The following is a 12884-nucleotide window of genomic DNA, read 5'->3' on the forward strand; positions in this document are numbered from 1 at the left end:
GGCCCACTCGATCATTGAGTTGAGAAAATTACCACTAGAGTGGCCTTTGCGTTAACCTGCCTATTGGGGGAACGCGGGACACTTTTAAAACAACGGGACGGACGCACAGCCACCAAGTTTATCAAACGATGGTGTCGCCATCTAGAAAACGAACTTGAATTTCGGCCATTTACATGTATTCTTGAAATTCGTCAAATTTCCCGCCTTCTCTTTTAGTTCCCTTTTTTGCACCGGGATGGCGCTGCAAGCGCGTGATAGAGTTCATTTGGTCTATATCCTTGCGGATGAAAGGCCACTCTAGTGGTAATTTTCTCAACTCAATGTACTCGATCACACGCCCCATAGGAACGAATAAAAACTGTTGAAAGTGAAACTAGGTGTGATATACAGAAAAAATGGCAGTCCCGGACTGGTGATTTCTGATTTGCCATGCGTTCCAAATATTTTAAATCTGCAGGGTTGCCATATTGGGCTGGAAAGCCGCCAATTGGGCTTCTTCTCCAAAATATTGGCTGGAAATAAAAGGGTTGGCTGTTGGCTGGAAATTGGGCTTGTCGGGGTTTTTCTTTAGCTTTCATCTTTGGCGAAGATCATTAAAATGCCCCAAAAACTGACAAATGGTACTGTCAAACCATTTGTAGCTTATAATTCGTCAATTTATGGTTAATAAAGTGGTTTCATTTTGTTGTGCGTTTTAAAAACGGTGTCAGTATGTAATATGCATTGAAATTTCTAAAAGAAAAACTAATTTCAAATTTTCACGATAAATTTTTGGCTTGTTTTTGGGCTGGATTGTTTAGATCTTAACCAGTTTTTGGGCTTCTTTTTGAAATACCGATTGGCGGTTTTTTGGGCTTGTTTCCAATTTCATTTTGGCGGGTTGAAGGTTTTCAATCTGGCATCCCGTCGGTCTTTGGCGTTAGAGGTGAAGAAAGAGAGTTGTCAGTTATTTTCCATTATCTCGCAATTTCATTTCTTGCCGGAAAGTTAAATTTTAATTTTCAATTAAACAAGCTGTAGGTATCTATTTTTAGTTGCGCATTCCTTAATTTTTAAACAGAAATAATGGGAGACGAAGATAATTACGATGTAAGTTGTTATTTATTCAGCTTTTTGTTAAATTTTTTAAGCCTTGGTTACTAAAGAAAAAGGCGCAATTCTCGTCTTTGAATTTTTTGAAAGCGTCCACCCCAACTAAAATAATTTATCATACGCGTAACTGAAGTTAATTTAGCTTAATTTAATTTTTTTCGGCATTTAGAATGAGCTTGAACCGGAACAATTTCGTAAGCTTTTTATTGGAGGCCTTGATTATAAAACTACGGAAGAAACCCTTAGCGAGCACTTTCAACAATGGGGAGATATTGTGGATTGCGTTGTCATAAGAGATCCAAACACCAAAAGATCCAGAGGTTTTGGATTCATCACTTACAAAACTGGTAGCATGGTGGATGAAGCTCAACACGCTAGGCCTCATACTGTTGATGGCAGAGTCGTTGAACCAAAGAGAGCGTCTCCTAGAGAGGTAATTAGTCCGTTTCCTGAGAAATTTTTAATAGACATCGGGCGGGGGAATGTGTCAGGGCCCCCAGAGGTCCTATAATTCCCTATAAAATCCTATATTTTTAAAACTGTCCTATAAAATCCTAAAATTTTGGCTAAAATCACCAAAAATCCTATAAAATCCTGTAATTTTGGCTAAAATCGCCAAAAATCCTATAATTTTGGCTAAAATCGCAAAAAATCCTATAATTTTGGCTAAAATCTCAAAAAATCCTATAAAGTCCTATAATTTTGGCTAAAATCGCCAAAAATCCTATAAAATCCTATAATTTTGGCTAAAATCGCCAAAAATCTTATAAAATCCTATAATTTTGGCTAAAATCGCCAAAAATCCTATAAAATCCTTTAATTTTGGCTAAAATCGCCAAAAATCCTATAATTTTGAAATTTGGGCGAATTTTAAGCAACCCATTGATTAAACCAATACTCAGGTCAGGTCTAAAAAATATCATAAAATGGGGATGTTTTCCCTAATATTTTAGCTTATCTAGTTAAAAATAGCTCGGTATATTATGGTTCTGAAAACTGAACGTTCTGTGTGTACCACCATGGTGAGTTTTTCGCGTGGGCAGCTAATAGGGATTCTATTGGTTGTCATTTGCTAGATCAAAAAAGGCAATAATGGTGTTCTTTATGAAAAGAAAAATTAATATTTTACTGTCCTATATAATCCTATAATTCTGGAAACCCCCGTTTGTCCTAGACCCCAATTTTTTAGTATGGTTGAATGGGGACAAATAGGACTATAAGATACTCAAAGGGCATTCCCGTATCTCTAGTAGAACCAGAGTTATGAGCCTCCAAAGTTGGGTCTAATGCTTTTCCTGTGGAGGGGGTATGGGTGTGAACATTTTGCTCAATTACTCGGCCCCTGTTTGTCCTAGCCGTATGTTTTTAGTATGGTTGGATGGGGGACAAATAGGACTATAACATACTCAAAGGACATCCCCGTATCTCTAGTAGAACCAGAGTTATGAGCCTCCAAAGTTGGGTCTCTAATTTTTTTCCTGTGGAGGGGGTATGGGTGTGAACATTTTGCTCAATTACTCGGCCCTGTTTGTCCTAGCCGTATGTTTTTAGTATGGTTGGATGGGGGACAAATAGGACTATAACATACTCAAAGGGCATCCCCGTATCTCTAGTAGAACCAGAGTTATGAGCCTCCAAAGTTGGGTGGGTCTAATGCTTTTCCTGTGGAAGGTGGTATGTTTTTCAACATTTAGCTTAATTACTCGGGCCCTGTTTGCAGTACTGGTTCTTTAAAAAAAGAAAAATTGATATTTTTGTGTCCTATATAATCCTACAATTCTGGAAAACCGTCCTATAAAATCCTATATTTTCATGAAAAAGTCCTATAATTCCTATAAATATTTTCGAAATTCGGCTGGGGGCCCTGATCAGACTTGGAAATAGCACACGTCCACTGGTCCAAAACCAGTTTATTAATTGCTTGGACTAGTTTTTTAATTCAAAAAGTGGGGGTTACTGGTCCTCGGGACCAGTTTATTAATTGGAAATCTATAGGAGAACAAAGGCTGGGACCACTCCGGAGACCAGTTTATTATTTAGGACACTAGGGGGGGTCAATGGTTCCAAGGACTAGTTTAAAAATTATCCTTATTTCTAAGTCTGGCCCTGAATTGTGTGAATGATAACACGTTTCCTTTTGCAGGAATCTGGAAAACCAGAGTCTCAGGCCACAGTTAAGAAAGTTTTCGTTGGAGGATTGAAGGATGACATTGAAGAGGAAGATTTGAGGCAGTACTTTGAACAATACGGAAACATCATCAGTGTCAATGTTGTCACTGAAAAGGAAACTGGAAAAAAGCGCGGATTTGCTTTTGTCGAATATGATGACCATGATCCAGTTGACAAGATAGTCTGTAAGTCTGGTGGCAGATCACCTCGTCTTGTAATCTATATCTATAGTCCTGACAGACTGACTGATAATCAACGCCCAGCCCAAACCGCTTGCCCTAGAAGGCTGAAAATTTGCGGGAACGTTACTCATAAGTAGTAGGCGCGTACTAAGAAAGATATTTTTCCAATCCGCCCCCATCTTAATAAATGGCGCCGAGAAATGTAAAAAATCTTCTCTATGCAACAGAGTCCGCGCGTTTCAACCGATTTCGCAAATATTTAGTACACTGGTTTCCTTTAACCTATCGGCGGGCTGATTGGTCTTTCGGGTTCGATTTGTTGCCATCTTTTTAAATGGCGGCCAAAAACTTAAAACCCTTCTTTATGGAATAATGTCCGCGTGAAAAGTAATAAAAAATGTCCCGACGGGCTGACGGGCAACGCCGAGTTCCTTCGCTCCTAAGGTGCTTCAAAAATATTAGTCATCAGAAGAATCTACCCATTCTTTAAATCATTTTGGTGGAAGTTCTTATTACACGCGAGCGACGCCGCGGCTAAAAGCTAGTTTAACGTGTAGTTCCTAAAGTCAATTGTTTTTTATAGTAAGGAAACAACACACCATCAAAGGAAAGAGAGCCGATGTCAAGAAGGCCCTTTCTAAGCAAGAAATGGACAACTTACAAAGGAAGAAGGATATGAAATCCAATTATGACAATCGTATGTCCTCGGGCCGTTAGTATTACATTTTTATCTATTGAAGATCGTGTATGTTAATGACGTCATATCTTTTCTCACTTTCACTACCTACTTTCTTTTGTAATTTGAAGGTGGTGGAAATTACGGAGGAGGAGGAGGTGGAAACAATTATGGAGGAGATGGTGGTGGATATGGAAACAACTACAACTCCAATGGTGGAGGAGGAGGAATGGGTGGCTATTCCGGAGGAGTATGGTCCAATGATGGAGGATTTGGTTCCAACTATGGTGGCAATTCCGGCGGTGGACCAATGAGAGGTGGAAATAACTTCATGAACAGAGGCCAAGGACCATATGGAGGCGGTGGACAACAGGGTGGTTGTAAGTTGTCTCTTTCATCTACTCCTGTTTCTATTTAGGCCATAGTTTGGGCTTAAATAGCTAGGGACACTATTTATGCCATAGTTTGGGCTTAAATAGCTAGGGACACTATTTATGCCATAGTTTGGACTTAAATAGCCAGGGACACTATTTAGGCCATAGTTTTGGATTTAAATAGCCAGGGACACTATTTAGGCCCAAAGTTTGGATTTAAATAGCCAGGGACACTATTTAGGCCCAAAGTTTGGATTTAAATAGCCAGGGACACTATTTATGCCATAGTTTGGACTTAAATAGCCAGGGACACTATTTAGGCCCAAAGTTTGGACTTAAATAGCCAGGGACACTATTTAGGCCCAAAGTTTGGACTTAAATAGCCAGGGACACTATTTAGGCCCAAAGTTTGGATTTAAATAGCCAGGGACACTATTTAGGCCCAAAGTTTGGATTTAAATAGCCAGGGACACTATTTATGCCATAGTTTGGACTTAAATAGCCAGGGACACTATTTAGGCCCAAAGTTTGGACTTAAATAGCCAGGGACACTATTTAGGCCCAAAGTTTGGACTTAAATAGCCAGGGACACTATTTAGGCCCAAAGTTTGGACTTAAATAGCCAGGGACACTATTTAGGCCCAAAGTTTGGACTTAAATAGCCAGGGACACTATTTAGGCCCAAAGTTTGGACTTAAATAGCCAGGGACACTATTTATGCCATAGTTTGGACTTAAATAGCCAGGGACACTATTTATGCCATAGTTTGGACTTAGATAGCCAGGGACACTATTTAGGCCCAAAGTTTGGACTTAAATAGCCAGGGACACTATTTAGGCCCAAAGTTTGGATTTAAATAGCCAGGGACACTATTTAGGCCCAAAGTTTGGACTTAAATAGCCAGGGACACTATTTAGGCCCAAAGTTTGGACTTAAATAGCCAGGGACACTATTTAGGCCCAAAGTTTGGATTTAAATAGCCAGGGACACTATTTAGGCCCAAAGTTTGGATTTAAATAGCCAGGGACACTATTTATGCCATAGTTTGGACTTAAATAGCCAGGGACACTATTTAGGCCCAAAGTTTGGACTTAAATAGCCAGGGACACTAGGCCCAAAGTTTGGACTTAGATAGCCAGGGACACTATTTAGGCCCAAAGTTTGGACTTAAATAGCCAGGGACACTATTTAGGCCCAAAGTTTGGATTTAAATAGCCAGGGACACTATTTAGGCCCAAAGTTTGGACTTAAATAGCCAGGGACACTATTTAGGCCCAAAGTTTGGACTTAGATAGCCAGGGACACTATTTAGGCCCAAAGTTTGGACTTAAATAGCCAGGGACACTATTTAGGCCCAAAGTTTGGATTTAAATAGCCAGGGACTCTATTTAGGCCCAAAGTTTGGACTTAAATAGCCAGGGACACTATTTAGGCCCAAAGTTTGGACTTAAATAGCCAGGGACACTATTTAGGCCCAAAGTTTGGACTTAAATAGCCAGGGACACTATTTAGGCCCAAAGTTTGGATTTAAATAGCCAGGGACACTATTTAGGCCCAAAGTTTGGATTTAAATAGCCAGGGACACTATTTAGGCCCAAAGTTTGGATTTAAATAGCCAGGGACACTATTTATGCCATAGTTTGGACTTAAATAGCCAGGGACACTATTTAGGCCCAAAGTTTGGACTTAAATAGCCAGGGACACTAGGCCCAAAGTTTGGACTTAAATAGCCAGGGACACTATTTAGGCCCAAAGTTTGGACTTAAATAGCCAGGGACACTATTTAGGCCCAAAGTTTGGACTTAAATAGCCAGGGACACTATTTATGCCATAGTTTGGACTTAAATAGCCAGGGACACTATTTAGGCCCAAAGTTTGGACTTAAATAGCCAGGGACACTATTTAGGCCCAAAGTTTGGACTTAGATAGCCAGGGACACTATTTAGGCCCAAAGTTTGGACTTAAATAGCCAGGGACACTATTTAGGCCCAAAGTTTGGACTTAGATAGCCAGGGACACTATTTAGGCCCAAAGTTTGGACTTAAATAGCCAGGGACACTATTTAGGCCCAAAGTTTGGACTTAAATAGCCAGGGACACTATTTAGGCCCAAAGTTTGGACTTAAATAGCCAGGGACACTATTTAGGCCCAAAGTTTGGACTTAAATAGCCAGGGACACTATTTAGGCCCAAAGTTTGGACTTAAATAGCCAGGGACACTATTTAGGCCCAAAGTTTGGACTTAAATAGCCAAGGACACTATTTAGGCCCAAAGTTTGGACGTAAATAGCCAAGGACACTATTTAGGCCCAAAGTTTGGACTTAAATAGCCAGGGACACTATTTAGGCCCATAGTTTGGACTTAAATAGCCAGGGACACTATTTTGGCCCAAAGTTTGGACTTAGATAGCCAGGGACACTATTTAGGCCCAAAGTTTGGACTTAAATAGCCAGGGACACTATTTAGGCCCATAGTTTGGACTTAAATAGCCAGGGACACTATTTAGGCCCAAATTTTTGATTTGCTAAGCTATTTGAGCCTAAATTTTGGGTCTAAATAGCCTATAGAGAACTTTCAGATGGGATAGTAGTACGTCACACCCTCCCAAGTCTTACCGCTGTTCTGGTAGCCATATTGGGTGGTCTCAGCTTAATTCCTGCTTTAAACCCACCAATATGGCAGCGTAGATTATGTCATGAGACTAGGCTCCTCTTCCAACTGAAAGCTCTCTATTACCTTATGAGTACTATTTTAGCCCAGAATTTGGACCTAAATTAGTCAAAGTCTGTTTATGCCCAATTTTTGGGCCGTAATTAGAGATATTGGACTTTATAGGCCCAAAATTTGGCCTAAAATAGCTAACTAGAAGCACTATAATCTCCAAAGGTCTTACTATTTAGGCCTGAATAGACAGGAACTATTTAAAGGGAGGGTGAAGTAGAAAATCAAGTGATTTTTTATCGATTCTTCTACTAATTATAAGATCATTCTGCATAGTGATACATTCAGGAAATATTTCCGAGTGATTTTAGAATTCAAATTAGGTTCAGATTTTAAGGATAATTTTAAACAAGGACTGCCGACCAATCGCGTAACGCCCTGCCTTGTTGTTAATAAAATTTTCGTGGCACGTTCCGTGTTGAATGAAATTTATCACGAGGTTTGATAAAATTTGCGCGCGACGTGATAATCGTGGCGCGAGACATGGAACGTGCCACGAGAATTTTGTTAACAAAAAGGCAGGGCGTTACGCGATTGGTCGGCAGTCCTTGTTTAAAATTATCCTTAAAATCTGAACCCAATTTGAATTTTAAAATCACTCGGAAGTATTTCCTGAATGTTTCACTATGCAGACCGGTTTTAAAATTGGTAGAAGAATCGATAAAAAATCACTTGAGTTTCTACTTCACCCTCCCTTTAAGCCCATAAAGACACTTTGTTAATGAATTTTGGGTTTTTGTTATTGAATCAAGATAAGATAAGTTTTGTTCCTAATGTAAGTTAATGTTTTTGAATGGTTTTTTTTGTTTGTTTGCAGTTGGTGGTGGAAACTATGGAGGAAATTCAGGAGGCGGCGGTATGTCAGGAGGAACTGGATACGGTGGTGGATACCGCAGGAATCAGTAAAGTATACTGGAATAATTTTTGGGTAAGTTGAACCTTTCCATTCCCCCCCCCCCCCTCCCTAATTTCTCCGTAAATATCAGGGTTCATACAAACCTGGAAAACCGGGAAAACCTGGAATAATCAGGAAAATAAATAATTGGCAAAAACCTCAGGGAAAACTCAGGGAAATAAATAGTTGACAAAAACCTCAGGGGAAAACTCAGGGAAATAAATAGTTGACAAAAACCTCAGGGGAAAACTCAGGGAAATAAATAGTTGGCAAAAACCTCAGGGAAAACTCAGGGAAATTTCGAATTTTTAGTGAAATTCAGGGAAATCAGGGAAATTTGCGTCAAACAGGGGCAAAATGTTCATAAACATTCCCTCCGTAGGATTAACATTACACAAAACTTTGGAGGCTCATAACTCTGGTTATATTAGAGATACGGGGATGTCCTTTGAGTATGTTATAGTCATATTTCCCCCCCCCCTCTTTCGTTAACATTAGTTCCATAGGACACTCCATATACGGGGAAAAACCAACCTGGAATATTCAGGGGAGTATATGGGGAAAAACCTGGAAATCTCAGGGAAATTCGTTTTCCAAAAGCTGTATGAACCCTGAACATCTTATCACGCTTACGTGTCGTGATTCTGATAGTGTTAAGTGGGTGTTGATATTTTATTTAACTATAAGAATTTAAAAATACAAACTAATAGGGGACTTGGTAGATTTTTTGGGAAAAAAATAGTAAGTAGTAAGGTTTAGTTAGTTGCTAGGGTACTGTGACATTATTAAAAGGGGCATGTGTGTGACATTCTAGTGCCCTTTTAATAGACCCAAGTTAGTGGTATCAGGGAGCCCAGTAGTCCAATAATTCCTATGAAATCCTATATTTTTTGAACCTGTCCTATATTATTACGCTATAATTTCATGAAAGGTCCTATAATATCCTATATTTTGACTTAGTCGACGTTTGTGGGCTTTGTAACTTTTCAAGTTGTTGGTTTCTTACTCATTCTATAGATCAAAATATATTGGCTTCCGTTAAAGCTTAGTCTTAAGAGGTTAGCCTAAATATAAAGTGAAGTTTTCTATCTCTAATCCTTATTAAGTTTTTATATTAAAGGGTATGGGAATTTACAATTTCATATCATATTTTAGCATGAAAGTGGTATTATATTACACTTTCAAGTCTACTTTCAAAATATCAAGTTTTTAATATAATTGAAGTATTGAACCAAAGTTTCTATTTTTAAAATCCATTGGAAAATCACGAAAACTCAGTTACGATATATCAATAATTTTGTCTTGTCGAGCTTGTTCGTCTGTTTTATGACATCACTATGACGTGAGGGGAAAAAAGCGCGGGAATCCTATACGCGCGAGGTATACGCGTCTCGAGCTTTGTCCATGCTTCTCCCCTGTCTAAACTCTGGGTCTGACAGCGGAGAGAGTGGCGCCATTTCGCGTGTGTGACGTCAAAAACAGGAAAACGTTTTAGCCTTTCATAAAAAGTGGATTTCAAATAATTTCAAATGAAGCATTTTCAAATGCATATTGCGGCCAAATAATAATTAGAAATCGGAGAATTAAAAGCTTGATATTTTTGAATTCACAGAAATGAATTCTATCTTTTGTTATAAAAATGTTTTTGAAACGAAGCTTCTCATACCCTTTAAAGGGACTGTAAAGAAGGCATCGGCGGGTGGGTAAAAATCATTTGAAATACGTCAGATGCACGTGACCGAGGAGAGGCGTGGTCCAAAGAAGCTTAGTTTGTTTTATTTCGAAAACTACCACTTCATGGAATATGCGCTGCAATCTCGCGAAAAATAAGGACTAGATGTCCAGTTCCACTCCATGAGGAGCCTTTGTATCTTGGCATCACGTGATGTCTGTGACGTATTTCAAATAATTTTTACCCACCCTCTGATGCCTTCTTTGCAGTCCCTTTAAGTACCTTAATTTCTTTAATCAAAAATGACTTTAAACTGGGAACCGGAAGTTAAAATGCTTCTGGGGAACGTAACAAATTGCCTTAATTTGCAATAGTCTCTCATTTAGTAATTGGTGTTTTTGTGAATTTAGGGAATGTAATTTTTTTAGTCAATCTTGAACACGCACAATATCGCTGGGTTTTAAATCTGAAGGTCCTTTTTCTCGATCGGAAGCAGCAGGCAGGAAGCTCTTAAGTTTGAAGAATTTTTTATTATTTCGCGCTATAGTCGGGAAACGAAAGAAAAAAAATACAAACTCTCATTTAATTTGATCAAAATTTTCTATATTTTTTTTTTTTTTTGGGAATCTCTGTAAGTGTTTTAATAACGACCCCTTTTTGACGTTTACGTATGTATATATATTCCTGTATTTGTCTACTCTAACCATTCCTTCTACGGTACAAGGACTTGAGAAAAATGACCGCCCATCTCCCCCACAATTAAAATTAATCGCTATTAAGTTTTGTATAACGACTAAATATTATTAAGTAATATTGTGGAAACGCAGTATTGTTAAATTGCGTATTGACTAAAAAGTTTTTAAACAATTAAATATTTTGTGAACTACTTTTAAAAAAAAAAAAAAAAAAAGAAAAAACTTTAAAAAACAATATCGTCCGGTACATTCCCCTCTAATGTTTTTCACTATATGGTTCTTTTTTTTATATATATTGAGTAAGGAGAAACTCATCCTAATTACATTTTGAGTTAACTGTAATTTCCCGTTTTTTTTTTGTTTTTTTTTTTTTTGTATTACCATACGGAATTGTAAGGTCCCGTTTTGGAAGTTTTAAAAATTAAAGACCCATTTTTGTTAGACTGTAGAAAAAAATAACCAAAATAAGTTTATTAAGTCTCTCAGTTTTCAGTTTAAGGTGGAAAATAAGCGTTGAAGGTGATTTCTCGTCCGAAAAGCCAGGATTTTAAGAGCTTTTTTTTCTAAGATTAAAAAAAAAGTTATTGTGCGTATATGATCTAAGCGGGCAAGAGGTAAGGTTTTTAAATTTTAGGGGACAAAAAAAACAGTTTTACTTTCATTGTTTTGTAGGAATTAATAGCTATTAAGGTTTTTAAGATGTTTCCCCACATTCATCTAGTTCTGGTAAATTATACGTTTGCGAGTCAAAAGTGAAAGGAACAGGCTGCTAAGACTAGGTAACGTTAAGAGTTCATTAATTAACCTTAAGCAACTCTCGAGTTATATTCTAGATTTTTTTTTTTCCGAAACATGCCAATTTTAAGTTTGCCTTTATAGCGAACGAATATTTTAATAAAGTGGGTAGCGTTGTTACAAAATTCGTGGTAATAGAGCTTATTTCGTCATTGGGTTAAGCAGGGTACAAAAGGTTTGTAAGTTCCCGTTCTACTCAGTGAAAAATATTCATAGTTCAATCATAAAGACGATTAAATTTTCATTGCAATCTATATCTATAAGCCCAAACCGCTTGCCCTAGAAGGCTGAAAATTTGCAGGGACGTTACTCATAAGTAGTAGGCGCGTACTAAGAAGGATTTTTCCAATCCGCCGCCATCTTAAAAAATGGCGTCCAGAAACGTAAAAAATCTTCTCTATGCAACAAAGTCCGCTCGTTTCAACCGATTTCACAGATATTTAGTACACTGGTTTCCTTTAACCTATAGACGGACTGAACGGTCTTGTGGGTTCGATTTGTTGCCATCTTTTTAAATGGCGGCCAAAAACTAAAAAACCCTTCTTTATGGAATAATGTCCGCGTGAAAAATAATAAAAAATGTCCCGACGGGCTGACGGGCAACGCCGAGTGCCTTCGCTCCTAGGGTGCTACAAAAATATTAGTCATCAGTAAAATTTACCCATTCTTTGTATCATTTTTATGGAAGTTCTTATTACACGCGAGCGACGCCGCGGGTAACAGCTAGTTAAGTATATTAGGTTAATATTTGGAAATTTAATTGTCAAGGCAATCTTCAGGCACTACAAATGTTCTCTTAACTACCATTACAGTTTAAATTTATATTGAAAAGCTCAGTTTAAGTTAACAGTACGCGTTGCATTTTAAGGAAATAAATTCTGAGCTAAAAAAACTGCTGTTAAGGGTTCATAGAATCAAGGTAGAGAAGCCGTCATTTAAATGACCACATTCTGTACACGTTTGCAGAAACATTTCATACTCAAAACATTTCGTTTCAATTTAATTTTAGACAAATAATTCTTGTCTGGTGAAACCACGAGAAGATTCAACTAATGTCTGAGTTAACCAAACAGTTTCAAGACAAGTGTAAGATGCGATTTTTGTTCCTGATATGACGTAACATATAATTACGCGTTTTTTTCAGTAGTTGTTTGCTGTTGGAGATTGCAAACCGAACCAAGTCGCGTGAAACTTGAAATTTGGGTGCTAAGTCACTGTTACGTTTTATCACAAATTGAAATGTGAAAAAAAAAAATAAATAATAAACAAACACAATGTGTAATTTTATTTTTACTTTTACCAGAAGGGGATAATAGAGGAAGGATGACACTCTGTATCCTCTTAATGCTTTAGTTATGTAACGTCATTCTTCCCAGGCTCCCCCTTATAGTTTGCTTACCCGCGCATCAAACTACAAATGGGCATCGCACCGTAAGGTGAATTCAATAGTTGTTTAGCACTAAATCCCCAGCAATCATCCCACAAACCTCGTCTTGACGTGCGACAAGATGCACAAGCGCGTCTTGCCAAATATTTAAACGCTAATAGAGTAATGATGAGGGAACTATTTTATCGCGTATGTGATTCGGTTTAGTAACCTTGCTCTAAATGTT

The 12884-nt window shown here is 38.0% G+C and overlaps 1 protein-coding gene across 4 annotated transcripts; it reads left to right on the forward strand.

Annotated features, from left to right (window-relative positions):
* The first annotated feature begins 906 nt into the window (after positions 1-906).
* LOC149616628 (heterogeneous nuclear ribonucleoprotein A2 homolog 1-like) lies at positions 907-12553 on the forward strand. 4 transcript variants are annotated; one of them, XR_016376011.1, is made up of 8 exons: positions 907-1089; positions 1262-1525; positions 3236-3446; positions 4027-4155; positions 4251-4499; positions 8032-8142; positions 12281-12357; positions 12416-12553. XR_016376011.1 is itself a non-coding variant. In XM_089857105.1 (7 exons), the coding sequence occupies exons 1-6, from the start codon at positions 1066-1068 to the stop codon at positions 8118-8120; spliced, it is 966 nt and encodes a 321-aa protein (XP_089713231.1). In that variant the 5' UTR covers positions 907-1065; the 3' UTR covers positions 8121-8142; positions 10210-10932. The 4 variants fall into 4 exon arrangements, 2 of the variants coding, with proteins under 2 accessions (XP_089713231.1, XP_089713230.1); XR_016376010.1 differs by having other exon boundaries at positions 12419-12553; XM_089857105.1 differs by lacking the exons at positions 12281-12357; positions 12416-12553 and adding an exon at positions 10210-10932.
* The last annotated feature ends 331 nt before the right edge of the window (positions 12554-12884 follow it).

This window comes from Phalangium opilio, unplaced genomic scaffold (genome assembly GCF_054372755.1).
Source record: "Phalangium opilio isolate 3A_F unplaced genomic scaffold, DU_Popi_V2 ptg000217l_1, whole genome shotgun sequence".
Classification (NCBI taxonomy): Eukaryota; Metazoa; Arthropoda; class Arachnida; order Opiliones; family Phalangiidae; genus Phalangium; species Phalangium opilio.